The sequence below is a fragment of the Passer domesticus genome, chromosome 6, assembly GCF_036417665.1.
Source record: "Passer domesticus isolate bPasDom1 chromosome 6, bPasDom1.hap1, whole genome shotgun sequence".
Taxonomy (NCBI): Eukaryota; Metazoa; Chordata; class Aves; order Passeriformes; family Passeridae; genus Passer; species Passer domesticus.
In genome coordinates this window covers 40,818,221-40,845,372 of record NC_087479.1, presented here as the reverse complement: position 1 = coordinate 40,845,372, position 27,152 = coordinate 40,818,221, and the positions used below count along the sequence as shown (strand labels likewise).

Genomic DNA, 27,152 nt, shown 5'->3' with positions numbered 1-27,152 from the left:
TCAAAAGGGCACTGTTAGTATTTTTTGCCAGCTTCAATTAACGTGAGATTTTGGAGGCCCCTCTGATCGCATTTCATCTGTCATGAGTCAGGAACAAACCAGCCAGATTGCAGTTGAGAGGAGAGAAGAGAAGGAGTTTATTGCAAACCAAAACAACAACAGCGTTTGTGCCCCCTTGGCCTGGGTGGCTGGGAAGCAGGGACCTTCCCATTCCTTTGAAAACCTGCAAAAATAAAAATTGGTGACTGGAAAACCCAGCCCTTCACCTCCAAAAAAAAAAAAAAAAAAAAAAAAAAAGAAGCTGCAAGTGCAATAACTTACTTCAAAAAAAGTTAAAAAGAGTCAAGCTGCAAGACTGTTTGTTCTTTTTTAATATTCCACTGTAATGAACTGGTAATACATGGTTGCATAGGCAATAACATTGCATGGCACAAACCTCATGTGGCAACATTTTAAATGATTTTTTTTATTCTTTTTTTTCCTGAACATTTTTAAAACTTTTTAATTTTTTAATATGTTCTACCCCAGGCTGTTAAGCTAAAGAGAAAAAAAAAAGGTAGCATTTATACAAGGTTACAATATTTTACAACAAAAAAACAATAATATTGATTGAGGTTTGTTTTCTTTCTCCCAGTCTCTCTTTCAAGCACTGCACACCTAAACCGATATATTATTATACATTGAAAACTGTCCTTCAAAATCAGTAGTATAAAAGTCCTAGCTCTACCTACCTACCTAGCTATGTGGGGGGAGTGGAGAACCATGTTACCAGCAAAGAGTTAAGGGGGTGTAAGGCTGCTCCCTCGCCTCCTCCCAGCTCCCTTTGGGAAGCTGCAAAGGGCTGAATGACTTTCCATCCAATTCCACCCCCTTCCCATTTGGGTTTAATTTCTCCCTTGGTCTGTTTGCTTTTTGCTGTGTCAGTCAGAGCAGCAAAATAAACACAGGGCTCTGCCTCTGCTTGATTATTTTTCAATCCTTTTCCAAGAAACTACCTTTTTGCCTTAGTTTGTTTGGAAAGTGTTTTACAATGTGCTGCCCAGTCTGAGTGTACTCTGGGAATCAGGGGAACACGCCTCCCCATCCCAAAACACTTCCATTGCAGGGGGAAACCAGCAGGCAGCCCTGCTGGGCAGCACACAGGGCACTCCTGGACCAGGCTGGTGATGCGTCCCTGCGGTGATGGAGCAGGTGAAGCCATGTGTGCTGCAGCTCTGGAACTCCATGTGTGACACATTGTCACTGTGTGTGGCCTTTCCCTAACACCCTGCCCATGCCATGGCTCAGGCCAGGCATGGTCCAGCAAGGATGTGTCACCTGGCAGGGATGTGCATTCCGGCAGGGATGGACGCTCGCTCACACCCTGCCACAGGCTTTCGAGGGAAGAGAGGGTGGTTCTCTTTTTATTTTGTTGTCTTGGTCTTCCTCCCTGTGGGCTATACCCGGGTAGGTGCTGGGGCAGTGGGACCTGAACTGGGTAGCATATTCTGGAGGGGGCAACTGGAGCCTGGCCGGAGAGCCTGATGGGAGTGCAGGTGGGTGGCACTGCTGGCAGTAGGTGATGTGCCAGGGGGCTGACCTGGCCCTTCTCCATGAGCTTGCTGAGGCACGGCAGCCCTAAGAGTCTGCACCCCGCAGGGCCCAGCAAGCCCAAACCTAGTTCCCCACTGGTTTCAGTTGCTACCAAAGCACTAACTACTGCTAGAAGTAGCAATAGGCAAGAGGTGCTTTTGAGTGCTTGGCAATGAGTACCCAGACTCGTGGGTATCCAACTGCTTTTAAGCCAGTGCCAGGAACCCATTGCTCTTGCTATTTGCATCCTCCTGGTCTCAAAGCTATGGACATCTCTGGGGTTCCCAACCATGGGCAACATAAGGCAGCCACTTTGTAGGATACCTGCTGCATAGACAGGACCAAGACTGCTTGGGAGAAATGTTTTTCTCCTCCCTCCATGAGGCTGGAGGGAGCATCTGGGTGAGCCCAGTTAGCTGGGCTGCACCCACAGAGGATGCCACCATGGGCATGGCAGGTGTTGGGGTGGCTGATGCTTGTGAGACATTATGGTGGTGGTTGGGGACAAAGCTTGCAGCTTTGAAGGCAAGTCCAAGCCAGGGAATTGTGATTCAATGTATAGACATGAGTAAAATACTAAATAAGAAATAAATAGAGAAGAAAGTCATAAATAGAATTGAAAAGTATTAAAATAACAACAACAATAATAATTAAAAAAGGTATCATCGTGGTAACATGAGATTGCAAGAACAGCACTGACCCTGTGACCTTTAAGAAATGCAGTAGCTGTAGGCTGGCTAGGTTAAGATACACACACATATATATATATATACATATATATAAGTATATATATATATTTATACAGTTTTTCATGTTAATTTAACAGCTAGTTTTTAAAACCCTTTTAAATTAATTTTTAAATGTGTTTTAAGTACAGATGCATGTAGCTTAAAAACTACCAGAACAACTGCTTTTGAAGGTTTGGGACGGGCCCCCGTTCCAGCGTTACCCAGAAGTTTGGGTGCAAGGGACTGTGCCAGAATGGCAGCAGCACCCAGAGAGGTGAGGCAGAGCCTGATGAGCAATGGGGCTGCCTGCGGGTGGAGGTGGGAAGGGAGCCCTGCACAAGGGGGTCCAGGGAACAATTCCCCTTGCCTCATGGTGTTTTCGGGCAGGCTGAGGGCTGGGCATGCGCAGTGGTGTTTAAATTAGACTGAGTCCAACATGTGCTTTCCACATGAATTTTAAGGTGAGAGAAAGTGGGGGCCAAGCTTCTCTAAATGCCAAGTCTGCTGCCAGGAGACTCTCCTCTCTCTCTCTAACAAGACAGGGATACAGCACTTAATCCTCTGGGCTGTTAAACAGCTCAAATGAAATACTGGCCCCGTGGAAGTCTGTGAGGAAAAGCTACCTTTTAACTTCAGTAGGGAATGCAGCTAAGCTCTTGAATAGATACAGCCCTCCACTGGAGCTGCCTTCAGGCTTGCAGGCTAAGTGAGGCCTGTCCCCATATGGCTGCCTGCTCCACTGCCCTCTCCTTAGCTCTGCTTGTTGCTAATTTGCCTTGTCAGCAATGGTACTGGACTGTTCAGGCAGCAGCCCTCCACTGATTGCCTGCTGACATTGGGAAGCATCAAGATCCCCAGTGTACCTGGGAAAAAGCTCTCAACACTGTGTTCAGCTGCCTGCACAAACCTGGACAAATTGCCTCCTGCCACCAGTCCCTGGGTAGCTGGGAAGCTCAGTGGCTTCTGGGGTACCCAGTGGGGATGTACACCTCCAGCTGATCAGCATGATCCTGCCTGGTTCGGTGATCAGCATCACTTTCAGCATCTAAGCCACCGTGCCTGAGGTCTCAGCTGAATGTTTAGGCTGGGATGTAAATCCTGGCTGCTTGTGGTGGGAGAGGCCCTGGTTATGCACATGATGTGGTGAAACGCATGCTGGCTCACTGTGCATAGCAGGGAATGCATCTCTTAGCATTTCTGAGGAGAGAAAAGAAACAGTACTACTGGTGTTGTCTTACCCCAGTAAATATATTACTTTTGACCTAGCAATAGTGTATCATTAAGGTAGTGCATTGACAGTCTAGGCACTATGGGAATGCTTGTATGGGTCATTAACCTGAAGCTGGACGTTTGGTTGTAGCTTATTTGGAACTTTTTCCAAGACCACTAGATATTCCTGGACCTTAAACCACAAGATCCCCTAACAGTAAGCATGAGGAAAGAGGGCAAGGTGACAAACCAGTTTTTCTGGGAGTAGTATCCTATAATTCCCTTGCAAATCTCAGAGATGGCTACCCCAGCTCAAGCCCAGCTTGCAGAGCCACACTGTGTGGGTGGTAGTGCCCATCTGACTTTCAGCTTCTCCTTGGTGGTATTTCAGTGGCGTAAAAGGATGTTCCAAAATTACTCCATGCACTATGATCACTGAAAAACTTGTAAAACATTTAGCCTTGCAACGGAGATCTTAACAGCTCTGTGCAGGTAAGAGCAGCGGGACGGAAAAGCAGACAGGCATGTTGGGTCACACAAACCAGAGAAGTTCTGGTCTCTCCTACTTCCTCTGCAAAGTGAAGAGGATCTGAGATGGCTGGAGATGGGGCAGTATCACCTTGTTCTTCCCTGAGCCCCTTCCCAGCCTGTTCCTTTTGCTGTCTCTGGTGCAGAGATGCCCACAGCCATTGTGTGCCACAGGGCACTGGGGTGGAGGGCTGAGGGAGAGCCTGTCGTTGCACACGTCTGACGCCAGGATGAGGTGCATGAGGAATTTGGTGGCCTTGTGCCACTGTGGCAGTGTGCTAGTGCTTGAGATCTTTCTTAGAGCAGTCTTTTTGGGGACTTGCAGATTTACATAGCAGTTGTGCTTCCCTGCCAGAGCTGCTGTCTCTAAACTGAAGTTAATAATTCCCGACCGAGTGAGATAGAGGAAATCTTTTCCTGTACCACCATGCTTGTGAGCCTCAACATAGACCACAACTAGGGAAAGCAAAGCCCAGGCACTCCCTGGGGCATTGAGCCATGCTGGAAAACTTTTGTTTGCTGGGGTGTGTCTCCATCTGGGTCACCAGAGGGCTGGCAAAGACTCTCAGTGTGATAACACTGTGCCATGGTGGGTAGAGGGGCATCCCCTTCACAGGCCTCTACAACTCTGCTTCATCTCAGAGTGCAAGATGGAGCAGGAGCAGGGTAGAAGGAGGTGGACTAATGTTGCCTTGTTTCTAGCTTTGGCTATCTTCCCAGCCCTCTTCCCCACTCAGCTGTGGGAAGGTGTAGCTCCCGCTAAAATGATGTTGGCATTGTGAGAGAGTCTTTTTGCTGGTGCCAGAGTCCCCATCCAGTCCCTTGCCCAGGGCAGAATATGTGTGTGTGGGGGTGGGTGGTGGGATGGGAGAAGCTGCTGGAAGGCCAGTGGCCTCTTGCTCTTTGGAAAGGCATGTCTGGTGTCCGAAAAAACAGCAGAAAGAAAAAATGCCCAGGTTGTCGGGGAGGTGGCAGTGAGAAGGGATGCATTCCATCCCAGATCTTGATGGAAGAGGTGCTGCTCCACAGCCTCCCTCTCCCTGCCTGATCCCAGGAAGCCGGGAGCTGCCACGTTCATGCTGGAAACACTCCACTTACATTAACATATGTACTTTATATGCCTAGGGTAGCTAAAAGTGCTGCATTCAGATCCCCGAGGAGGCAACTGCTGTCTGGAGTCCAAGCGGATGGATTTATGGGGCTGTCCCCACGTGCTCTCTCCGTGTCTGGCGGGCACTGGGCCGCAGCCCTGTCATGTCGCCCAGGAGATCGCGGCGCTGTGCTCCTTTGCTTTCATCCTCAGGGCAGCGATGCTGGAGGTCTTGCGGTCCGGCTCGCTGTTCAGCTCGTAGCCATTGAGGCTGGGGCTCATCCCGGCTGTGCCGAAGAGGCCACCCATGTGAGTCTGTCCCACGTGGCTGCCAGGCCCGGAGACTCCGAGGAACTCGGAGACGCCGCCGGCCGCGTGGGGGTGAGCATGGGGGGACATGCAGGAAGGCACCGTCTCGCAGGGGACCACGCAGGCAGGCACAGGGGAGGCGGCTCCGTTGTTGCCGATCCAAGAGGGATTCTGGATCTGGGGGAGGGAAAAGAAGCGTCAGGGTTGCCCCATGCAGGATATCTTGGGCAGCTGGCCTGGGGGAATGGAGTGTGCCCAGCCCTGGCCTGGCAGGACAGCCTAGTGGAGGGGCAGCCAGTGAGATGGGTATGCAGTCCTGTCTGCTGGGCCCTGCCAGCTGCAGCACCCTCAGCCCTCCTGCAGGCAGCAAATCCGCTCCAAAACCCGTATGCCAGCCTGGACAGGGGCAGGGAGAGCAGCAGGATTACTCACAGGGGAGCAGCACTGTGCTCCTTCTCTGCCACAGCATCTGTTTATTCATTACTCTCCCAGACACTCTTACTTTTTTTGTACCATGAGCACTTTTCTCAGCACAGGTAACTTTGTGTCATCCATGGTGTTTCTGTGGTCCTACTCATTATGCAGGAATCAGGCAGAAAGCAGTGATGGGAGGCTGCTCATCCACCATCCTTCTCCAGCTTGGGGCAGCTGCAATTGCCTAGGCAAGGGCTATTTTGTGCACACTCAGCCTGTCAGAGCTGAGCCCTCAGCACAGGCAGCTTCATTGCCCCTCTCCCCCAGCAGTGCCCATCCAGGCAGCATCACCCACCCTGCTGCAGAGCAGAGCCCTGCAGGGCCACCTTGAGAGACCATCTGGGATCCTGCAGTGTCACTCATAAAGTGATATTGCAGAAAAGAGGAGGGCTCAGTATTTGGCAGTGGGAATAGGTGTGCTGCTGCAGGGGACACGTGGGCATGCAGAATGAAAGCAGAGAAGAGATGAGCAGCTGGCTGGAGCAAGAGAGCAAAGGGCCCTTCATCCCACTGCTTGCCCTTGGGCCTTCTCTGATCTCTTACCTTCTGCAAATTGCTTTTCAAATTTTTGAATCTCTTGTGCTGGGAGAGGAGGGCAGTATGGAGGGAGAGAGCAGTGTAGGTTACAAAGGCAAGAGAAGGACATGCTAAAAAGGCTGCTGAGAGTGTTCTCTGCTTGAAAAGCTGCTTTGGCGTCTCAGCTGTTTCAAAAGGGTTTCTTGTTCAGTTTATGGGAGACGCCAAGCGGGAGAGAGGTCAAACACTCCTGGCTTGGCTGTGGGGTAGCACTGGTACAGCACTGCCTGGGGAGGCAGCTGACAGACAGACAGGGTGGCAGGGAGGGAGGGCTTCCAGCAGATCTGTGAGGACAGTCAGGTTCAGAGCATCATGCCTGGAGAATTGCGCCCTTGAGCAAATTCTGGGTGGTGGGAAGAGGAGTGGAGGAAGGCGGGAGTGCTTTCTGGGGCACAGCCTAGCCTTGGAGCTAGCAAACCCCAGTCTGCCTGGCATCATCTGAAGTGTTGTGAAACTGGGGCTGGCCCAATGTTTAGGAGGCTATTGTGCTGACAGGTTTTCCAAGACAGGAAGCTAAGAAGGGAAGGCAACCCTGTGACTTGCTCCCAGAGTCAGGGCAGGAACAGTTTCAATAGGACTCAGAAGCACCTCAGGTACCCCAACAAGACTGCTTCCTCCCTTCTTCCTTTGGAGCATAAATCTACAACTCCCTTGGGAAGCATCCCCAGATGTCACCAAGTGTGCTGTATGTACCACAGCCCATCACTGGGAGACTGCTGTGGGAATTTGCCAGGGGAAAAATGCTTTTATCCAACCACCATGTCCAAGGGGCATCGAAACCAGACATGGTAACAGGAAACCTCCCCAGGATCTGCTATTCTTTAGGCATGAATTAGCCTTTTGGATCTTTTCAAACCAGTGGAAAGTTAGTGGGCAGTAGCACATGTGATAGGTTGTGCTGAGCACTTGTGCCCAAGGGTGCTGCTCTATATCACACAGTGCTGTGCCTGGTACCTGCTTTAAAGATGGATGCTCTGGGTCAGGGCATGAGGGAGCCAAGCAAGACACCTGACTAAAAAACTGCCAGCCCTTTGCCTGGCAGTATAGTCCCGGTGTCCCTGCAGCCTTGCCTAAGGGCAGCTGGATGTGCCTGAGAAGTGAAGCATGGCTTGGGGAGAACTGGGACCAGAGGCAGCGTGTCCAGCAAGCACAGTGCCCAGGCAGGGGAATGCACTCACCTGGGCGTAGTTCTCAGCACGGGTGAGCAGAGGCAGCTCGTAGGCGGTGGAGAAGTGGGTCCGGACCTGCTGCATCTGTCCGAACCGCTCCCGCTTGCGCCATTTGGCTCGCCGGTTCTGGAACCACACCTGGGGAGAGGCGAGAGCAGGGCTGTGAGCAAGGGGAGCCCGGCAGTGTCTGGTAGCCCGGCAGCCCTGAAGAGCCCACCAGAGGGCAGGGCCTCACCAGGCGGGTGGTTTGGTATGGCACAGAGAAGGGCACTGCTCCACACACATGCTCTGCAGGGGAGAGACGGTCCTTCCCTGCTTCTCTTGAGGGACTGGGAACAGCCTGCACTCCTAGAAAGGGAACACTCCGTGCAGAAGGGGATGTCCATTTTCTAGTGCACAGCCTCTCTGGGGACATTCCCAGCTCTCGCCTCCCACAGCCTGATTTGCCTTGGAGTAGCCCATCTTCCTCTCACTCCTAAATCTGTGTTACCCAGGCTCTGCCTGCAGCTCTCCTGCCAGTCTCAGAGGAGAAGTGTGAATACATCTGTGTGTGCTGCTGCCAGGCTGAAAACAGCAGTGACGGGGCTTTCCCCAGGACTAATCCTGGCTATGATGATGTCATTGACTGCAGCTTGCATTTCTCACCAACTCCCTCATTTTTCTTAACCGCAACAAGAAATACAAAGCTGAACACCCCTTCCCTCCTTAGCTGCAGGAAAGGACAGGTGTCCTTCTATAGCATCCTTTGGTTTACACTGAGTTTTCTTTGCAGGGTTTGCTACTCTTTGCTTCACAGTGCTGCTCAGATCCCTTCAAGGCAAAGACCAAAACTCTGTTTCTGCTCTTATTTTTACTGGCTTGACATCAGTGTGGATTATTGCACTGTTGTCAGCACCATTGCTCCTGATTTGCATCAGCCTAAGAAAGATCAGAGCCTGGCCCAGTGTCTTCAAAGCCTCTTCAAGCTCGTGAGTCAGGGAAACACATCAATCAAGAGCTGCTTTGAAGGCACTGAGAGATGAGGGTGATCACCAGGGGCTGGGTTGTGCAGGTCACTCGAGTGCATGAAAGGAGCACTCTTAGAGCCTCTCAGCTCTGCTTCGAGTTTTACACGGTGACTCGCTGCAGGGGGCCAGAGAGGGTATTGCTGACAAGCAGCTTGGCCCTTCCCACGCCTGGCCGTGGGGCAGCTTTGCTGCTTGCCAGGCACCTGTGGAGAGCAGATGCCAGGTAGGAAACTCATGTCTTCACAGGACAGCAGGACAAGCCAGGTTCTTGGCACAGGGTGGGATAGCAGGACAATTTTTGCAGGGGTAGAAATGCTGTGGCACCTGCAGCTTGAATCAGTGCAGCCAGAAGCTGCTACAGGGAGGGATAAGGGGTTTGGTCTTCTGGTCTGAGCTGACCTTCCTGCTTGTGCTGGAAGAGTTGTTTCAGGCTCTCCTGCTTCAGTTTCTGCCTTCCACCACACAGACAGCCTCGTGCTGGTCTCTCACAGCCAGGCCTGTGGTATGAGTAGGCAGCTGAGGGTCTGGCTGTGCACTCTGGTCTGCTTTGGGCAGGGAGCAGATAATGCAGCTGCCAGGCACGTGCTCCTCATGTGGGCTGAGAATAGCACAGAGTTTAGTGCCCGGCCCCATGGCCATGGCAACACCACTGGCGTGGGTCATCTACAAGCTGGCCAACCTGCTATGAACCCCTTACCCCAAATCAAAAACCCTGTGAGTGTTTTTAGTAGGTGCAAAAAGCATGGGGAGAAGCATCCTATCGTTATCCCAGCTGCGCACACGCTGCACATGCAGAGCGTCCAACTGGAGCAGGTTTGATGCCTCAGGCAGCTGTCTGTTTTTCTTCTACCTCTTCTTGGCACAGCCACTCCAGCCCAGCTGCAGGCCAGTCCCAGGGCTGGCCTGGATCACGCCGCTTTGATCTGCAGATTCAAAGTTAGCGGTGCTGACCTGATTCCTCCTCAGGCGGAGGAGGCCCCGCTGTGCACAGAGGGGTGCAGAGCAGGTAGGGAGCAGCGTGCTGGCTGTGCATGAGGCCGGGATGAACATGTGCCAGGCATACGTGGCTGTTCCCCGTGGGGTGAAGGCACTGGCTGCCTTGCCCGCCTGAGCATCCCACCTGGGAGCAGGGCGGCCGAGCTCGGGCCCCCACGGCAGTGTGTGGCTCTGCAGTGTGACCTTCGAAGCCATCAGTCTGTGCCCTCATCTTCCCAGGACAGCACAACAGCTGCCTTGACAGAGCAGAGTGAGGTCTCGGCCTGTGCTCTAACATATTTATGTACTGGATTGACCAGAGCAAACTGATTTAAACTGGCAGTTCCCAAATTGCCACGTGGCTGGTGGGCTGGGACGATGTGACAAGTCATCACATTAGGCTGAAGAAGAGTGTCTTCAGTCCAAGTGTTGGTGTCACAGGCACCAGAGACACTCTGACAGCTGACAGTGAGCTCTGAAGCACTTGTGGCAAAGTTTAGACCGCTTTTTAAAGCTCTCCTTTCTCCTCTGGTCCAAATCCTTACAGGCTTCTTGGTGTCTTGCAGTTGGGTTTCTCCAGGCCTCCACAGTGCTCCGGGGAAAACAAGACAGGCATGGCAACGTATAATGTGAAAATGTCAGCAAAAAACCTCAACTAATCCTCAGTATTTCCACAGTCTTAGAAGACACCTGCTTTTAAAAAGCAAATCTAAACCCAAACAGAAGTTCATTTTCCTTTCATTGCCTGTCACTCCTTGTCAAGAGCGGCTGTCGTGGGATGGGAATGTGGCAGCGGAGGTTGCAGTGGCTAGTGCATGTCCTCTGGGGTCAGGATGGGCTGCGTCTGCTGTGCAGGGGCCACTGGATCTCTGTGTTAGCAATTACAGCAGGAGTGTATGGTAATGTCATGTATCTGACTCCTGCTTTGATAAGCCCTGATGTACCAAATCAGCCCTGTAAAAATCTACAGAACAGAGAATGTTTCGTGTGTCCATAAACATTCAGCTATATGTGGTACCTACATCCACATGCATAGAGAGCTGATGTGCTGTTGGGGGTGGAGAGGTCAGAAGTGGCCTGAGACAAATCAAGGAGGCTCCTGCTCATTCTCTTGCTGCCTCTACCCTTCCACCCAGTGGGCACTGCCAGTCTGTCCCTGCCACCAATCCCTGTATGCCCTGCACAGGGCACAGATGGATGGGCTCAGCTGGGACTTAACCCAGGCCACTGACTATGTCTGGTTAGTTGGGGGCTGCATCACTGATTTTTCCTTCCTCCAAGTTAAAGAAAAAGTGTTTTCCCCTCTCTCCTATCCCCGCCATGGCAGTGGTGGGTGAGGCTGACCTCTGCACATGTGGTGGTGGGCTGGTAGCAGCTGTGGGGTTGTGCTCATGCCCTGTCCCCAGCACCTCTCACTGCATCTTACCTTACTGATGCAGGTAAGAGCTAGCCCACCATGTTCAAGTCTCTTGTGCTTTTACTCTCTCCTGGCAGCCCTACAGCATCCATTCTCTCCATTCCTGTCCTCTCACCCTGCTACCCTCCTCTCTCTGCTCAGCCTCCATCAGGACCCAATCCCTCTGTGAAAGGCCAGGCTGTCTCCCCTCTCGCCAGAGATGGACACCAGTCCTTTGCTTTTCAGACTGCAAGAACAGAGCCAGAATTCATCCTTGAGTGCTGAAACTGGACACCATTTTATCAGTGGCCTGGCATGGGAAATTGGAGCCTGGGATGAGAGAATTGAATAACTCGAGCTTGTTTTCATTTCATGTTTAATTTCCTGCAGGCTTAGCTCAGTCTTTCCGCTCCTTCCACCAGCCTCCCAGGGTTTTATGGGGGAAAAGGGATCAAGATATATTACTTCTTGCTTTGCTTTTTTTCTTTTCTTTTTTTCCAAGGCGGTGATTTTGCTACAGCGGAGTTTGACATTTCCCTCTCACTTTCAAGCCCCCGCCGCATCACAGGGTCACTGCCGAAAACATTTCATTAATGGTCCCAGCAATCATAAAGCTGGCTCTGAGGGGGGCTGGCTGAGGGGTTATATTTCCTGGCTGTGAAGCCTCCTTCCAGTCCCATCCCTTTCTCCTCTCCCAGAGAGCAGTCCAGGAGGCAGATACTGATAACCCAAGAGAGATAAGCAGCCAGGGCCAGGCTAGCATGGACTTGGGATGTGCCTGTGTGTGTTTCTGTGCAAAGGGAAGGAATAATGTGTGAATACATGTGTCTACCTTGTTTTTCTAGTGCCACTGCCTCAGACATCTGCTGCAGACCTGGATGAGCTGAAAGAGCCTAAAGCAGTTGCTGGTACCAAGCAGAAGCTCTTTCTGGGCCTCTGCAGCCCCAGACATGGAAGAGGAGAAGAAAGGAATGGGATATATAGGACCTACCTGAACCCAGCACTCCCTGTGCACCCTTGCAGGTTTGTGGCTGAGCCATAGCAACCTCTTCTTGGCTGTGCCTCTGCACAGAGCTTATGCATGGCTCCCACTTTGGAAAACAGGGATGTGCAGTACCTTAATATTACATGGAAACAAGGGGCAAGGCTGTGAGGAGTAGACAGGAAAATGTTGCACTGCATCACAGGGGGAATTAGCTTTGGTATTGTCAGACACCAGTACAGATGGCTGGAAACTGAGGCAGGCAAGGAAATGGAGCAGGAGAGGGGCCAGGCCACGGAATGCCATTGATTCACAGACAGTATGGTCCACCTCATGTATGCTGCTGGCATGGGCTCTTCTCCAGACACCAAAATCTCCGGCAGCTACTTCACTAATGAAGCATGAGCCTGTCTGGGCCCTGCATCTGCTCCTGCCTGCAGTGAAGCTGGTTTTGCTCCCCAGGAAGCCAAGCCTGGCCAGAGGGGTTGACCTCCAGCCAAAAGCTGTGGGAGGGAGCATCACACCTTAAACCTGTGCCTCGCCTTTCTGCCATCTTGCTTTGCTTAGTTCAGCTTTGCAGGCAGCTGAAGCTGACCTCCAGAAAATCATTCCAGGGCAGGATTATCCCTTAGAAGACCATATCTTTGGGAGATGGACTACTGTGCTTCCCTCAAGGCTCATGGGACTGCAGCAGGTGTGTGCCCAAACACCCCACTGCAGCCAGAGCCTTTCCCAGTGCAATGGAGGGTGTCTGAGTACCTAGTAGCTCTTTGGCTTGCAGGGGAAAAGTAGTGAGTGGCTCGTGTCTAATTTGTGATTTCCACCCTCTAGCCCTTGGTTCTTGGTCCTTGCAGTAGGCATTTGCTTCACCATCAGCCTCCTGAGCTGCAGTCCCATGCCCGTACCCACTCTTGGGCTGGGAGCTAATGGCCTTTGGTGCCAAACTGCTGGTGTTGGACGAGCAGAACTGCCCAGGGGGTGGGAGACCAAAAACAAGGCTAAACAAGCTCTAGCACAACCCAGATGTGGAGACAGGAACTAGGTTGATTCACTAAAAAAAGGCTTTGTCTCATGGGAAAAGCAGCCCTGTGCCACCAGCAGAAGAGCCCTGTGCCACCTCAGACTGCACCTCCACGCCTCCCAGGGGCTGCCACTGCCGTGCCAAGGCCAAGCAGCTCCCTAACCAACAGCCTCATCCCCCTGGGAACACATCGGAGATACCAGCACCTGCTGCTCTGGCACAAGCCTGCGGGTTCTTGCTCTCCAGTGGCAGGAGTGCACTCTGCTGCTGACAGCACGGCAGTCCTGCATCACGAGGTGGTGGCCTGGTGCCAGCCCACAGCCAGGTCAGTGGGTCCTTCCCGGCAGAGCCAGGGAATGACTGAAATGCAAGTGCTTACCCCTTTCACCACGGGGTAAGTGCACGAGCAGCCAGGCCACTCAGACAAGCCCTTCAGCAGCTCTGTCACACGAGCCCTGTCATCGCCCTCCCAAGTGAGAGGTGGCACTGGCAGGGAGGCTGTTCTTGCTGCCTATGGCAGCAGGCTACTGGCACGTTTATCTCAGAGCAAACTAAACCCCTCTTTGCCAAATATACTCCAGGCTACCTAGGAAGTTCTTCTGACCTCAGATGAAGTGTGATCCAGTAGTGAAGTGGGGAAAAACCCGAAAATGGGTCATATGTAAGGAATGTGTAGATTGCATCTGCCTCATCTGCCTTGGCTCTGATGGACAGCCCTTCACGCTGCCTGGGACGACACAGTAGCTGCAAACCCTGGCTCGGAAGCGAGCAGGAGGAGCTCGCCACCCTCCAGCACCTCATTCTCATTCCTGAGCTGAAGGAATGTCATGCACTGTGCAGCCAGTAACCCGATGCTATGCCCGGCCTCCCAGGAGACCCCATTAGCACTTGTGGTGTGTTCTTGGGAAATCAAGAGCTGCATGCAGTGGCATAAGTAAAGAGCTGATGTTTGCAGCACTGCCCTGCTCTGCCCATCCTGCAGTGCTCAGCATGCTGCACTCAGGACCAGTGGGAATCTCCCTGCTGCCTACTGAAACACAGCCATGTCCAGCCTGAAGAGAAACAGCTGTGGGGAGGAAGAGCACACCAGCCCTGCAGACCAGTTTAGGCAAGCATACAAGAAAAGTTCTGCTTCTGGTTGAATTCAGAAGTGAATGTACAAACTAAAATGGACCTGAGCATGGATGTGGGCCTTATTTACAACAACTACTTGTAAAGATTAAAGCAGAGGCTGCCTGGGAGCTGGGACTATTCCTGGTATAAAAGATAGAATCAGGCATCTCCATGGGCCAATTATTCTTGATGCTAGTGCAGGTTCTGGGGGTGGTGAGCTGACAAATGCCTGCAGATGGAAGCGAGAGGATTAGCTGTGCTGGAGAAGGAGCTGGCCACCAAGGTGTGAGCTGTGGATGTCCACTCCGTGCAGTGGTGCTCCTTTTTCACATCTTTCTGAGCCCTGACATGCCTTCTGTTTAACCTTGACTCACAGGAAAGAGCAGTAGTCAGAGAATCATTCCCTCCTGTGATGTGCATTTCGGGTCTACTGGCCCCCCAGGTTAGTTCAAGGGAGTTAATTCATGAGAGCTGGTGCCTGTGTGGGTGGGGGTGATTGAGACTGTCAACAGAGTGTGGCTGTTTGACTCTCCTGCTTCTCCTAAGGTGGTGGGTGCACCTTTTACCTACAGATCTCCAGCTTTCATGCAGTCTCAGCACCTGCCAAGCAGCAGTAAGAGCTGCCTCTCTTGCATCACCACGTTCTTGGCACTGAACTCCCAGTCACCTTGCAGCCCCATCTGCCAGAAGGAGCCGATGGTGTGGAAAAGCTTGCTCCCACTCAGACTAATGAACCTGTTCCCCTGCAAGCCTCCTGAAGAGAGCAGGTTTTGTCCAAGTTTTGTTCAGGGTGGTGGTGAGGCTTACCCACCTGCTGTCCCATTAGCTCAAGGGCAAGAGTGTTTCTGAGTGTTTCTGTGAGCACTGGATTGCAGGACACCAGACCAAATAAAGCAGGTGACACCAGTGTAACATGTGGATGTACCTCATGCTCCCCCAGTGCCACAGGTTCTGATTAGGGTTCAGCTGCCTGCAGCTTATGGCGGGGCTGCAAGGGAACCTCAGAGGTCTTTTGCAGCTCATCCATCCCTTAGCCAGCCCCAGGATTTCCCCCCATACCTGTACACGAGCCTCGGTGAGGTCTGTCCTCATGGCTAGCTGCTCCCTGGCATAGACATCGGGATAGTGGGTCTTCTGGAAGACCTTCTCCAGCTCCTCCAGCTGGTAGCTTGTGAAGGTGGTGCGGTTCCTCCGCTTTTTGCCCTTGTTGCTCTCCGAGTCAGCCTTGTCCATGGGGCTGGGCAGGTCTGTGCTGGCCCTGTCCTGGGGCACCTTCACCCCGGCCTCCTTCACGCTGAGGTAGCTGCTGTCCATTGCTGAAGGGTCGGAGCTTGGCTGCAAGTCAGGCTCTCCCAATCCGCTTTCCTTACCTGTTTCAGTGGGAGGTAGGGGAGGGAAGAGGAGGGCAGGTTTGACCAGGGGTAGGGGGAAGGGAGAGAGAGAAAAGGAAACACATGTGAATATTTTGACCTATTTTGCCCAGCACAGATGGGCAAGAGGGGGCTGGGGCAAGGTCTCTCAGTTCCTGCTCCCTCTCAGAGACCCAGGTGGGAGGATGAGCCCTGTGCACTCAGGTACACACACCTGAGCAAGGCTCTCCTTCAGCCACACCTGCAGAAACAGCACCCCCTGTGTGCAGGGCAGAGGGAAATGAGAGGAGTGTGACAGCAGTCTGGGGGCTGTTCCCACCTGGCTGCCCTCAACAATTAATAATTAATGAGACATGACATGTGAGAGCAGTATGGCAGGCAGGAGGAAGAGGTTTCAACCACTGAACCAGTGAACTGTTTCCTTTCTAAGGCTTAGCAGCTGCAGTAAAACCACCATGTGGCTTTGTAACAGGGTGTATGCATCCTCAGGCACAGGCACTGTCTGTGTCCTCTCCTGCACACCTCCTGCCTCCAGTGACAGTGGTGTCCCCTTCATGAGCAAGAGTGATGCTACGCCTGCAGGACCCTGGTGGGGATCCATGGCTCTCCCTTATCTGATGCCACTGCTCTGCATGGTGGGCTGAACCCAGGACAGAAAAAGAGGGATCTATGTGAGCAACTGGCCACCTGCCATATCATGCACAGCCAAGTGTGGCGCCTGGCCACGTTTCTGCCTGGGATCTAGGGGCAAAAAACATGGTAGCCCTACTGAAGGCTTTAACCTTGAGCCACTATGCTCAGTTCCTAAATGTGTGGGAAGTGATACTGTGGTATTTTCTATCCATGCTCTTTTTACCAAGCCAAGAGCACATCAAGTGTCTCATATTTTTTTGAAATTTCCCTTTAGTCTATTTTTAGAACTTACCAGGACAGGATCAGTCTTTCTGGGAAACAGTTCCACTATTTAGTGATGTTCCCACTGGGAGCTTTTCCCAGGCAATGTGATAGGGTCATTAATGCCAGCTTAGGCATCTTAGCCTGTGTCTTTGGCAATACTCATCTCTTGTTACAAAATCCTTTTACTAATTCACTGTGTATTTACAGTTTAGCCCTTCTGTGAACAGACCTGTCACATCTTCACAGCCAAAAGCCCATGAAAATTGTTATGAAAAGGTGCACAGTGTACAAGTCCTTGCCCATCTCTCACTCTCACAACTGAAAGGCTGAGATGATTGGGATGAAACCAGGAGGGTGAAATGTAGCTCACATGTAGCTCACCCTCAGGCATAAGAGTGAGGGTGGCCCAGGTTTAAGCCTGGAAGGATGAGCTGTGAAAGGGATTTGGGAAGAAAATTGAAATTGCCCAGGTGGTACAGAGGGCTTGTAGGCAGACCTTGGATGAAGGCAATGGAATCACCTGCCACTTTCACCCTACTGTGATTTCAGATTTATTGCTTTCTCTAATATTGTTCCTTCAGACTTTTGAGGAGCTCCCTATAAAGCTTACCAAAACTTGATGTCTATCTCAGCTCTCTTTCTTTGATCCTTGGGAACATTTTGCAAAGATTTATGCTCCCTGGGTTCCAGAACCAGTGTCTAGGCCAGTGACTGACACTCTGCCTCCTCTTTGAACCTGCCTTCTCCAACTGGCTGACCTCTCCCATTGCTCCTGGGGGATGCAGGTGGACAGACCTGTCCAAAATGGGCTGGGACAGTGCCCCGCCCCACAGCCTTGGTAAATCATAAGTTACGGACATGATATTTATAATTTTTACAACTGAAAATAAAACAGTTCCAGAAAGTCTGCAGCAATGGACTACCACCTATGAGACTCAGTAGAGACAGAGTAATAAATAAAGTATTTCAAGAGGTTGTGAGTTTTTCTGGGTTTGGTTTGGTTTTTTTTTTCTTTTTTTTTTTTCTTTCTCTCTTTCTTTTATTATTTATGATGTCAGGAAGCTCAGTACATTTTCCCCTACAGCTCTGCTCTGGCTGCCTCCCTAACTCCTAAGCCCCCTGCATCTCCAGCAGCAGCAAACACAAGACCTGAAGCCTTTCCTTGGGAAATCCTCTGCTGGTTTTTATCTGCTTCAGGAGCTCAGTTAGCTGGGGATAGGTCTGCACAAACATGCACAAACACAAACACGCACAAACACAAACACGCATACACAGAGGAAGAGAGAAAAGCTCTGTGTCTGTTCTAATTTCGTTGACAGCATAGCTCAAACTGCAGCTGAGAGCTGGGCCCAGGATTTTCAGCAGTGATAAGTTATCTCCATCACAAACTATCAGCCCCAAGGAGCAAGGACTATCCCTGCTGCACACACAGTGGGTGTTCCCATGCCTGCTCTGCCAGTCCAGAGCCCTCCTTGCAGCTCAGCCATGCTGCTCCAGTGCTCCTGCACTGCAGCAGGCATAAGCTTCTTCACCTCCAGCTCCTGAGAGCCCTGGTAGGGATGAACTGTTTCTATGGGGTGGAAACTCTGGGATGGAGGGCCTGATGGCAGTGCTGGGAGGGCATGGTGTGCATCCACTATCAGCTGAGCATCCCAAAAAACAACTCTCATTCCCTAGAAACAGGCTCCCTGACCTCGAAACAGTCAAGCTAACTGCTGAAGTGAAACAAATTGCATACATCTGCATATGGATATGCCCAGACTTCCTGTAACTGGAGATGGCCTCAAAGTTTCAGTGCAAAGTTTGGGGTGTCTGTTTCTAATCAAACCTAGAGAGACCTTGAGTTACATATTGTGAAGATCTCTGTGACGAGGAGTTGATGTGAGCACCACTGCACCCTTGCAAACCCGACAGCAGAGCTTGGTGCCTCCTGCACTGCTTGCCAATCATAGCAGTAGAAGGAGGATATTTTCTGACTTCCCACAATTATACCCTGCTCTTCCAGTGCCTTGGCTGCCTGCTAGACCATCAGCACTCCCAAGACCTTCCCTGAGTCACCCTGTGTCAGCTGACAAGGGACAGTCCAGGATAACTGGGCATGCGGGCCCCAAGCATCTTGTAGCTCCTTTTGGGCAGGAGGGATGCCTGCATTCCCACTTCTGCAGGGGATATGCAGAATAATGCTTTTCAAATCTCACCACATCTGTCCTGGGAACCCTACAGGAGAAAGGGGGTGCAGAAGACACAAGACCATGTTCACCTGTGGCCATGAGGTAAGGCCCTGAGACAGCAAGGCATTGTGCTGCTCTGCTGACATGCTCCTGAAGGGAACATCCATCTTTATCATGCTGTCAGAATGTTTGGATTCACAGCTTGTATCTGTTTTGTTCCTCAGGTGTGCTGTTTTGAGAAGGTGCTGAAGTAAAATCTTGGCTATGTACAATCTTATCCATGGAATTTAATTTAGAGCAAAGTCAGTTTTGGTGCATCCACAGGGATGGAGACTGGGACATTTCCAACACACAGCTTTGGGTAGGTCTGCTTTGCACAGCACGTGTGTGACAAGCCACAGCTCCTGCCTGATAGGCTCCTTCACACAGATCCTGGGGTGGCAGCTCCACAGCCCATAAGGCTGCAGGAGAGCTACATGGCCAGCACAGCCTGGGGACACAGCCAGCACAGCCCAGGGACACAGCCAGTGCAGGGCAGGGACACAGCCAGCACAGGGCAGTTTCCCCTGGGCTCCAGGTAAAAAGCCCTGCTGGATCTTGGCACTGCTAATATACTGCTCTGGCAACACCTTGTCCAAGCTATTACAGTCTCAGCAAAGAGCTAATGCTATCCCAGTCCTGGGAGGCTTCAAGAATAGCCTGGAACTCCTGCTGGCATGTGGCAGCTCACAGACATTTTCTGCCTGTGGACAACCCATGTCCAAAGAGCATGGCACAGCTGGCATGGGGCTGCACCAGGCTGCCCCTCTGCTCCCACACTAAATGGCACTGGGGCCTTCTGCCTTCCTGTCCAAGTGTGGGCACAGGGCTGTTCTCCCCTGCCCACCCCCAGATTCCACAGTCTCCAGGGCTGGCCACTTCAGGGTGCCTCTCCTTGCCTGCACAAGCATGGTCTGACTCTTCATAGCAATCATCCTTTAAAATTAAAAAAAAGCGCTCTTAATGTCATTCTCTCAACTCTTGCTTAAATACCAGTGCTAAAAGGGTTCAGGCAGTGCATTTTACACTTCTTACCAAGGCAGATTTGCACCACAGCCCAGCCAGCACACCTCAAGGACTTGGACAACTATAGGAACCTTATCCAGCTCCTGTGATCCTGCCTTAACACATGCTGAAATGATTATACTTGTTTCTAAGCTGTCTGTTGCAGTCTTCTGCCTCCTATCTGTCATTAAAGTCTAGAAGTCAACACAAGACTATTATTTTTAAAACATTCACATTTTGGGTTATATAGGAAAAAACAAAGTGACTGAATTTTAGACATATAAAGACCCAAATATTCAGGTTTATTTCTGTTCAGGGTGTCAATGCTCTTGCAGTCTACACATGTAGAAAATATTTTAACACTTTTGTAGTTGTATGTGACATCACTGATTTTATTTGCAATTATCAGATTCTTAATCATACTTTCACTCTTGTGCCCAACTGAAGTGTAAAACTGGGCAGCATTCGTCTCTTAAATGCAGGTGGTATAATTCTAGATAGGACACAAACCATTGGCTTCATTCTGGAAGCTGCAGTTACCACCTGCTGCTAAGCAGAAGCTGGTTGGAGCATCTCCATTTCAGCTCTGGATAAGGATGAATATACAGCCTGTCCATCCCTCCCAGACCAGGCCTCCTTTGGTTGATTCTGCAGAACCTGAAGGAAGGCTGAATAAGGTCTGTGCTGTTCCTCTGCTCACGGTACAGCATTCACTGACTTCCCACTGTGCTCAAGAGACCCATGCATGAATGTTCTCATCTGCATGGATGCTCTGTCCCTCTCTGCTGAGCTTGTCAAAGCTGCTGGCACTGCTGCTTTGCTGCCTGCAGCCTCCTGAGGCTCTACAGCAAAGGGGGGACACACTCTGTGGTTACTCATGGTGGAACTCACAGACTAAAAATAGCTGTGAAATACCTGATCGCCTAATTACAGGAGCAGATTACAGGCAGAGTGAAGTCCGACAGAAAAGTCTACCTGTAGAAGATTGAAAGGGGACAGGAGTGTTTCTCTCTACTGTGCTCTTCCTGACCACACCTAGGACTCCCCTCTTTGAGAAGAGACTTATTTTTCTGATCAGAGCATACAGCAGGAACAATACTAAGGCCTGGAGCAGAAAGGTCTAAAAACCTCCTTCTGTTCCTGAAAAGCAGGCTGGAGACAGTGTCAAAGGTCCCACACAGCAAGTTCATGGGTGGGTTTTTGGTGGCCCTGAAGCCAGTGTATAACTTGAGTCACTGGCTCTACCTCCGCTGTGTGCTTGGGAGATGTTTCTGTGGGTGTCAAATTCACTTCAGTCCTGGCTGCACTTAAGCCCTCTTGTTCCTGGCTGGCTAGTTCTCCTGGACTAAATCACTGCATGAGTTTGGGGACAGACAGCTTGATAAACATTAGCTCTAGTGCTGCTGAGAAGTTTACATCACAGCAAGCCTTGGGAATATGCACTATTTACTTGGGAAAATTACTGTTCCTCTCACTTTTATTCTGAACTAGTTTTTTTGGTTTTTTTCCCCAATACAAACATCTGTTTTTGAGGGCATGTGTTGCTTTATTGCCTGATTAGCTGGATTCACACACCCTGTGGCTACTTGGGGAGAGCTCAGCATTGTCTGTACAAATGCAACATGTGCTTCTTGCTCCTCTTTCATGTTTTTTAAAGGACGCTAACAAAAGTGGCTTTTACATAAACAAATCAATTCTGAAAACTCTGCATAGAAGCTGTGGCTAGAGAAAAAGGCACAGCTCATTCCCCAAGCCCTTTTTCATGTGGCACATCCATCTGAAAAGCAGGAAAGTGCTGACTAGCAAATTTTGAAGGCACAAAAATGCTTCTAGCAACCTGCTGCAATTGCAGTTGACTTTCTGGCTCCCAGAACAAGATATAAGGAAAGAGCAAGAAAATGTACTGCCATTGCCTCCATGAAGAGAAAATGAAACTGCTCCATCGCATACCACGGCTTTTTCACTACTGAATGTGAAGGAAGATTATTGCTTATGCCAATATTCTGGAGTTGGGTATCTCAGTTCTCTTGCTGATTTCCCAGAGACATAGTTTTTCCTCTCTGACACCTGAAGGTCTTCAGTGTTGCAGGGGGTGACACAGTTCCTTGGGGATATGCCAGGATTAGCCACAAGATGACTTTTTAAGTGACAGCAGATGGAAGTGGCAGCCACCTCAGTGACATCAGAGCCTCGTTAGATTCCACGCAGGTGTCCCAGGCACAGGGCTGGGGGTGATCAGCTACAGGTTTGCAGCATGCCAGGCCATGTGCAAAGTTTGAAAGGATGACAGACAAGATGGGTCAGCTAAATGCATTTTAACGTGTCTGATTTCCCCAGTCCCCCTGGCATGTCACAAACAGCTAGGAAAAAATCGTGGATCTCTGCTCCACCCTACTTGTATCTCTGCCTAAAGCAGTGCATGTGAACCACAAGCCATCTAGAGCCTCTGAACTGATATATCCCCAGTGAGTACCAGCCAGGGAAGATGGATAAGGCAGACAAGTATGTGAAGGGGGCTTGAAAGGGCTTTCAGTTTCCTCTTGGCTCTGGTTTTGATACCTTTTGGATTAGTCTCCTCCTTCCCAAGCAGTCCTGCATGCCTTGCCATGACAGTGATCACCTGAGGGTCTTGCTTTTTCCTAAGCTCGTCAGAACCAGATGTAAGCACCTAACTGCTCTGAAGACTTAGCTCAATGCTAAATGGATTAAATGTATTATTTCATTTAGAAAAAAATCAGCATCACTAATATTGGGCAAAGTATTGAATGGTGTCATCTCAGTCATAGGCTCATACCTACACACAGAACTAACAGGTCCTCAGTGCTGTTTGCTGAAGACATGTTCTCCACAGACAGGCACTTAGGGTTTTGCGCACCTTGATGCTCTGTCCCAGTGTTGGAACTCTGCTCTGCTCCTGTCTGAGCTGAGCTCTCCTACTGGGACATCCTTATTGGCTATCAGCATCTGGAGCAACATCTGCCCAACCCAGCAGGTCTACCTTACTTTGGGATAATTCAGTTATCCCTCTGTTGTGTTGTTAGATCCAGCAAGGTTGCTGCTCCTCTGCTTGGATGCCATCTCCAGCTGAGTTAGTGACAGTAGCATCTAAGGCAGCCAGCATTCAATCCCCTCCCTGTGCTGGGCCCTGTGAAGTCAGGCCCTGCACCTGCAGCAGGGTAAGTGTGTGCTGTGGAGCTCTGGGGCTGACAGCGCTCAGTGCCACTCAGTGCCTGCAGTAGCACTGAGTGCTGTTCAGAGTGACAGATGAGGCTGATGCAGGGCTTAGGGCTAAGCTCTCACTCTGACAGGAAAAGCATGAGTTCCCATCAGATGCAGATTTATGTATTCATCTTAACCTCACCCATGCCTTCTGGCCACTGCAAGGATCTGAAAAGATCCCTCCCCTGAGCACTGCAAGAGGAAAGGGGGCTCTTCTCCACAAGCTGTCTTCTTCTCCAGAGGTTTCCCCTGCAACCAGTCAGTGCCTCACTTTTCCCCACAACATGCCCTGGATATTTGTGCTACAATTTCCACCCCAGGATGTGTGTTGGATGAGCAGGACTTCTGCTCTGACAGGGTGAGAGGGAGGTATGAGGCAGTCATGCAACCTTTCATATCTCAATGTGTGTGTTGCCTTCCATGACAACCACACACCAAGTGAGGCACCACTGGCCATCACCTTGACAGAAGGTATAAATCAATCATCTAGTTAAGGAGGGAGTGGTGGATTCTCCTTCCTGCTGGTGAGACAGAGCTGCCTGAAGGGAGTTGATCCTTGCTCTGATGTCTGGCTACGGCACAGTTTAATTCCCTGCTGCCAGCTTGCAGAGTGATTCACCCCATCCTGTGGGTCGGTGCCTGCCTGGACGCTGTTCACGTCATTGGGTTGGTTGTTCTGTCTGCCTCTCTCTGCATTCTTCTGTCTGTCTGCTTTGCAAAAGCAACCTCTCTGCAGCAGAGACAGCCAAGCATTGCTGAAGTTTAGCTGCCTCCCAGAGGTGACTTCTAGTTGCCTGTTTTGTGCTGCTGGTAGCAGGGCTGGACCTACAACCTGAAATTGCCGACTGAGAAGAGGGCAGGAGGAGGGAGGTCAGGGTCATTTTGTAATGGGCTGGGCAAGAGCTCAGCTCTGTCTGCCTTATGAAGTCCTGGTTCAGATTAATGACAGATTAACTTCAGTGGCTTGTGGGCCCTGGCCAGGGTGGTGTCCAGCAGGCTCTGCCAGGCTGAAGCAGCCAGCCTGTGGCCCTAGTCCAGCAAGGCACTGCAGGATGTGTGTCCCTGGACTACCCTTATGCAAAAGTGCAGTGTTATGTACTTCAGATGGGCAGTCAGGCAAGTCCAAACAAATCTTCCCAACACCACTCCCATGGTGCTCCTTGTGCTTCTCAGTCTGGGCCCTCAGGTGCCCCCACGGAGAAGACCTGGGGACTGCCGAGTCTGGATGAGATGCTGTGGCAACCCATTGGAACCCAAGTAAGACACATCTCAGGGGGATTTGAGTGCTACCATTTACACTTGGAAACTGGAAAGCAGGAGTGATAGAAAGCTGGAGTAAAAGCAGAAAACAACCAAAGTTGGCTGAACCTCACAGAACCACAGAAAGGGTTGAGTTTACACATTGAGACAAAGTTTGGGCAAGATTTCTTAGCAAAGCAGTTCTGTTGTTCTTCAGTTTTATACAACTGATTAGTAACGAAAGGCCCAAACGAGGGAAGAAAAACCTTCAGCCCTCCCCAAACCTGCCTGTTCTTGGAAGAACATCTATAATTTATTTTCATTCCAACTGCACATTGCAAAACTCAAGGCCAGCTGGGTCTGGGATAATTCCTACAAACATTAGGCTTTTAGAAACATTCCAGAAAGAAATTAGGTTTCTGGCTACCAAACCCACTAATTCACCATCACTGGGCCTGGGCAACAGACTGGCATCAGCTTTTACTGGCAGAGAGTATTAGTGCAACAAAATCCCAAAGTGAAGCAAGAAGCAGAACAATCAAACTGGGAACTTGCCAGCCTAGAAGCAAGACAATAACCAACAGCAAACCTGAGAACAGCAGGTTGTTTCCCCTGACCTTTATACCCTCATCAGGAGAGGGGGTTAGTGCTGCAGCCCCTCAGGGGTTTCCTGCAGAGGAGATGCTGATGCCAGTTGGGGTGGGAAAGCCCAGACTCCTGACACGCTCTGAAGGTAGCAGCAGCAAAGTCTGGTACCAGGGACTCTCATCCCTTGTCTCCATGAGCCCACATGGAGTGCAGGGGGTACAATGACATCAAGGTCTCTCTGAGCTTGAGAGAGGTACTGAGGAGACATGGCTGCACTGCATGGCCTGGCCATGAACTGCAGTGTGTCTACACCACAGCTGTGGAGAAAGGGCAAAGACAGAAAAATCCATCTAAGAATGGCTTGCTTGGAAACTCCAGTTGACCCTGACACAGTCTAAACAAATATTTTTTTAAATTACTCAGAATGCCCCAGTCTTCTTATATGTATCCCCAAAGGCTGTCATAAAATGTCTGCAGAAAGGACTCCGTGAACCTCTCCTGCGCTGCTCTAGAGGCACATATTTCAGCTCCAGTCAAACTGAAGTTTAATAAACCCTTGGCCTCTGTAGGTTCCCCCAGTCTCTGCAACAAACAATTTTCCTCTGCCTCAGTCTGGCTCTGGGTCTTTGTCCACCACTGGTGTTTGTTGTGAGCTGCCAACACCGCTGCAGCCTCTGATGGGAGACCACCATTAGCTGTGAGTGCTACTCTCTTGCACCTCACATTTATTTCTGCTGGGGCTGTGAGGAGTAGGGAAAGAGTGTTTGAAACTCTCCCTCATTTGTCATCAGCTCTGAAACATATACACCAACTTTGGACTTCTCTGGGGCTTTAGCTCCATGCCCTTCATGACCCGGATGAGAGAAGATATATGTTTACTATGGAGAAAGGATAATCTAAGTCTTTTGAATTATTCCAACAGCTGACACAAGCCACTGTGCCTGGTCAAATACTGGGAAACCCTGCTTGCATCATGGTTTAAGTGCAATGCTTTCCTCATCCAAAAAAATACTTATGTGTTTTTCAATAATCCCCCTTTAATGAAGTTTTGCCAATTCATTAAGGAGGAAAATGATACTCCATGACTTGACCAATTACTCTCATGAGACACTCGTGCAAGAGCCCAAACACATGGTTCCGAAAGGAAAGGGATGAAAATTATTTACAGAAGCAGTGAGGCAAAGGTTTATTGATAATGAGGCACTAAGACGAAATGGAATGGATGTGCATAAGATTCCTCTAGTAAATGAACAACAAATAGTATTTACATTTTTAATTTTGAGCTGAGAATAGCAACATTCACAGACCCACAGATTATTCTGAGTTAGAAGGGACCCACAAGGATCATTGAGTCCAAGTCTGACGTGAATGGCCCATATGGGGATTGAACCCAAGATGCAGGTCAAATGACAGTTATTAAGGAAAAAATTCCATTAAGTAGTACTGAGTAAGGAAAACATCCACAAAAGTGTGCTCTTATTTGTGAAAGGGGAGTCATGAATTGCTCAAAGGGTAAACTGTGCTTGTCAAGTAATTCAGAGAGCTATGCACTCTGAGGTCAGAGAAAGGGATTTCATTTCACTTGAGAACTACTTCACCTTGCAACACATATAATTGTCACCAGGGGGGAAAAATGAAATTTAAAAAAAACCAAAACAACCAAAAAACCCAGAAGAAGGTTTGCATGAGCCAAGAGCATTTGACCTTTACTTTCTACCCCATCTCTGAGTGTCAGTTCTTTTCCCAGACTCTGCCTGGTGAGCCACATTCCCACAGTGACTGCCCATCCTGAACATACTCTCCAGCTAAATACTTCTTGCTTTCCGGGTCTTTGGATCACAAACACTGGATCCCTCTCTATGGTGAACATTTCTCTGTTTTCTCATCATCATCCAGTGTTGGAAGGTGATCATTATTTACTGCATAGCATCCACACCCTGCTCAGCAGTGCTGTTCAGGTTCCCCGCAGCATCCACCGAGCTGTGCCAGAGGGTCCCACAGAGATGCCCGAGTCACAGCAAGCCCGGTGAGGTCAGGCACTGCTATTTCTTGTGTTGTGTGGATGGCAAACTGACACAGAGCCATCAGGCACACAACAAACACTCTAAGCCTGAGTTTTAAAAAGTACTTAGCACTGTCTAATGTTTTTGCAGCCTGGAGGTGAAGGTCCTGTGTCTCTCAGATGCCCTGAATCATGCAATACCTTTGTATCCTGGCCAAGTAGACCTAAACCCTCATTCAATCTAAACCCCCATTCAACCCAGCACACTCCTCAGTCTTCAGAATAAATTTCTGCCACATCAAAATTCCTTATCCTTATCCCAGCCTTTTGCTCCCCTTCATTTTCTGGGTCCAAGCAAGGCTGGACCAGCTACTGGGGTAAATGGCCACTGTAATAAGAGTAAGTTCAGACCTGGCTGAAAACACTGCTAAAACATGAGAAATCTGCAGTGTCTTTGGGTGTGAAAATCAAAG

The 27,152-nt window shown here is 50.2% G+C and overlaps 2 protein-coding genes across 2 annotated transcripts in view; one reads left to right on the top strand and one right to left on the bottom strand.

The window, feature by feature from the left end:
- EXT2 (exostosin glycosyltransferase 2) overlaps positions 1-13,664 on the top strand; it is an 89,820-nt gene extending 76,156 nt beyond the window's left edge. The window contains exon 16 of the transcript XR_010364740.1: positions 11,879-13,664. The gene's annotated coding sequence lies outside the window, so the exon portion shown is untranslated. The remainder of the gene's footprint in view (positions 1-11,878) is intronic.
- ALX4 (ALX homeobox 4) overlaps positions 232-27,152 on the bottom strand; it is a 43,840-nt gene continuing 16,919 nt past the window's right edge. The window contains exons 3-5 of the mRNA XM_064424944.1: positions 15,209-15,519; positions 7,665-7,793; positions 232-5,613 (exon numbers count right to left, since the gene is read on the bottom strand). Of these exons, the coding sequence (XP_064281014.1) occupies positions 5,290-5,613; positions 7,665-7,793; positions 15,209-15,519 (764 nt within the window). The 3' untranslated portion in view covers positions 232-5,289. The remainder of the gene's footprint in view (positions 5,614-7,664; positions 7,794-15,208; positions 15,520-27,152) is intronic.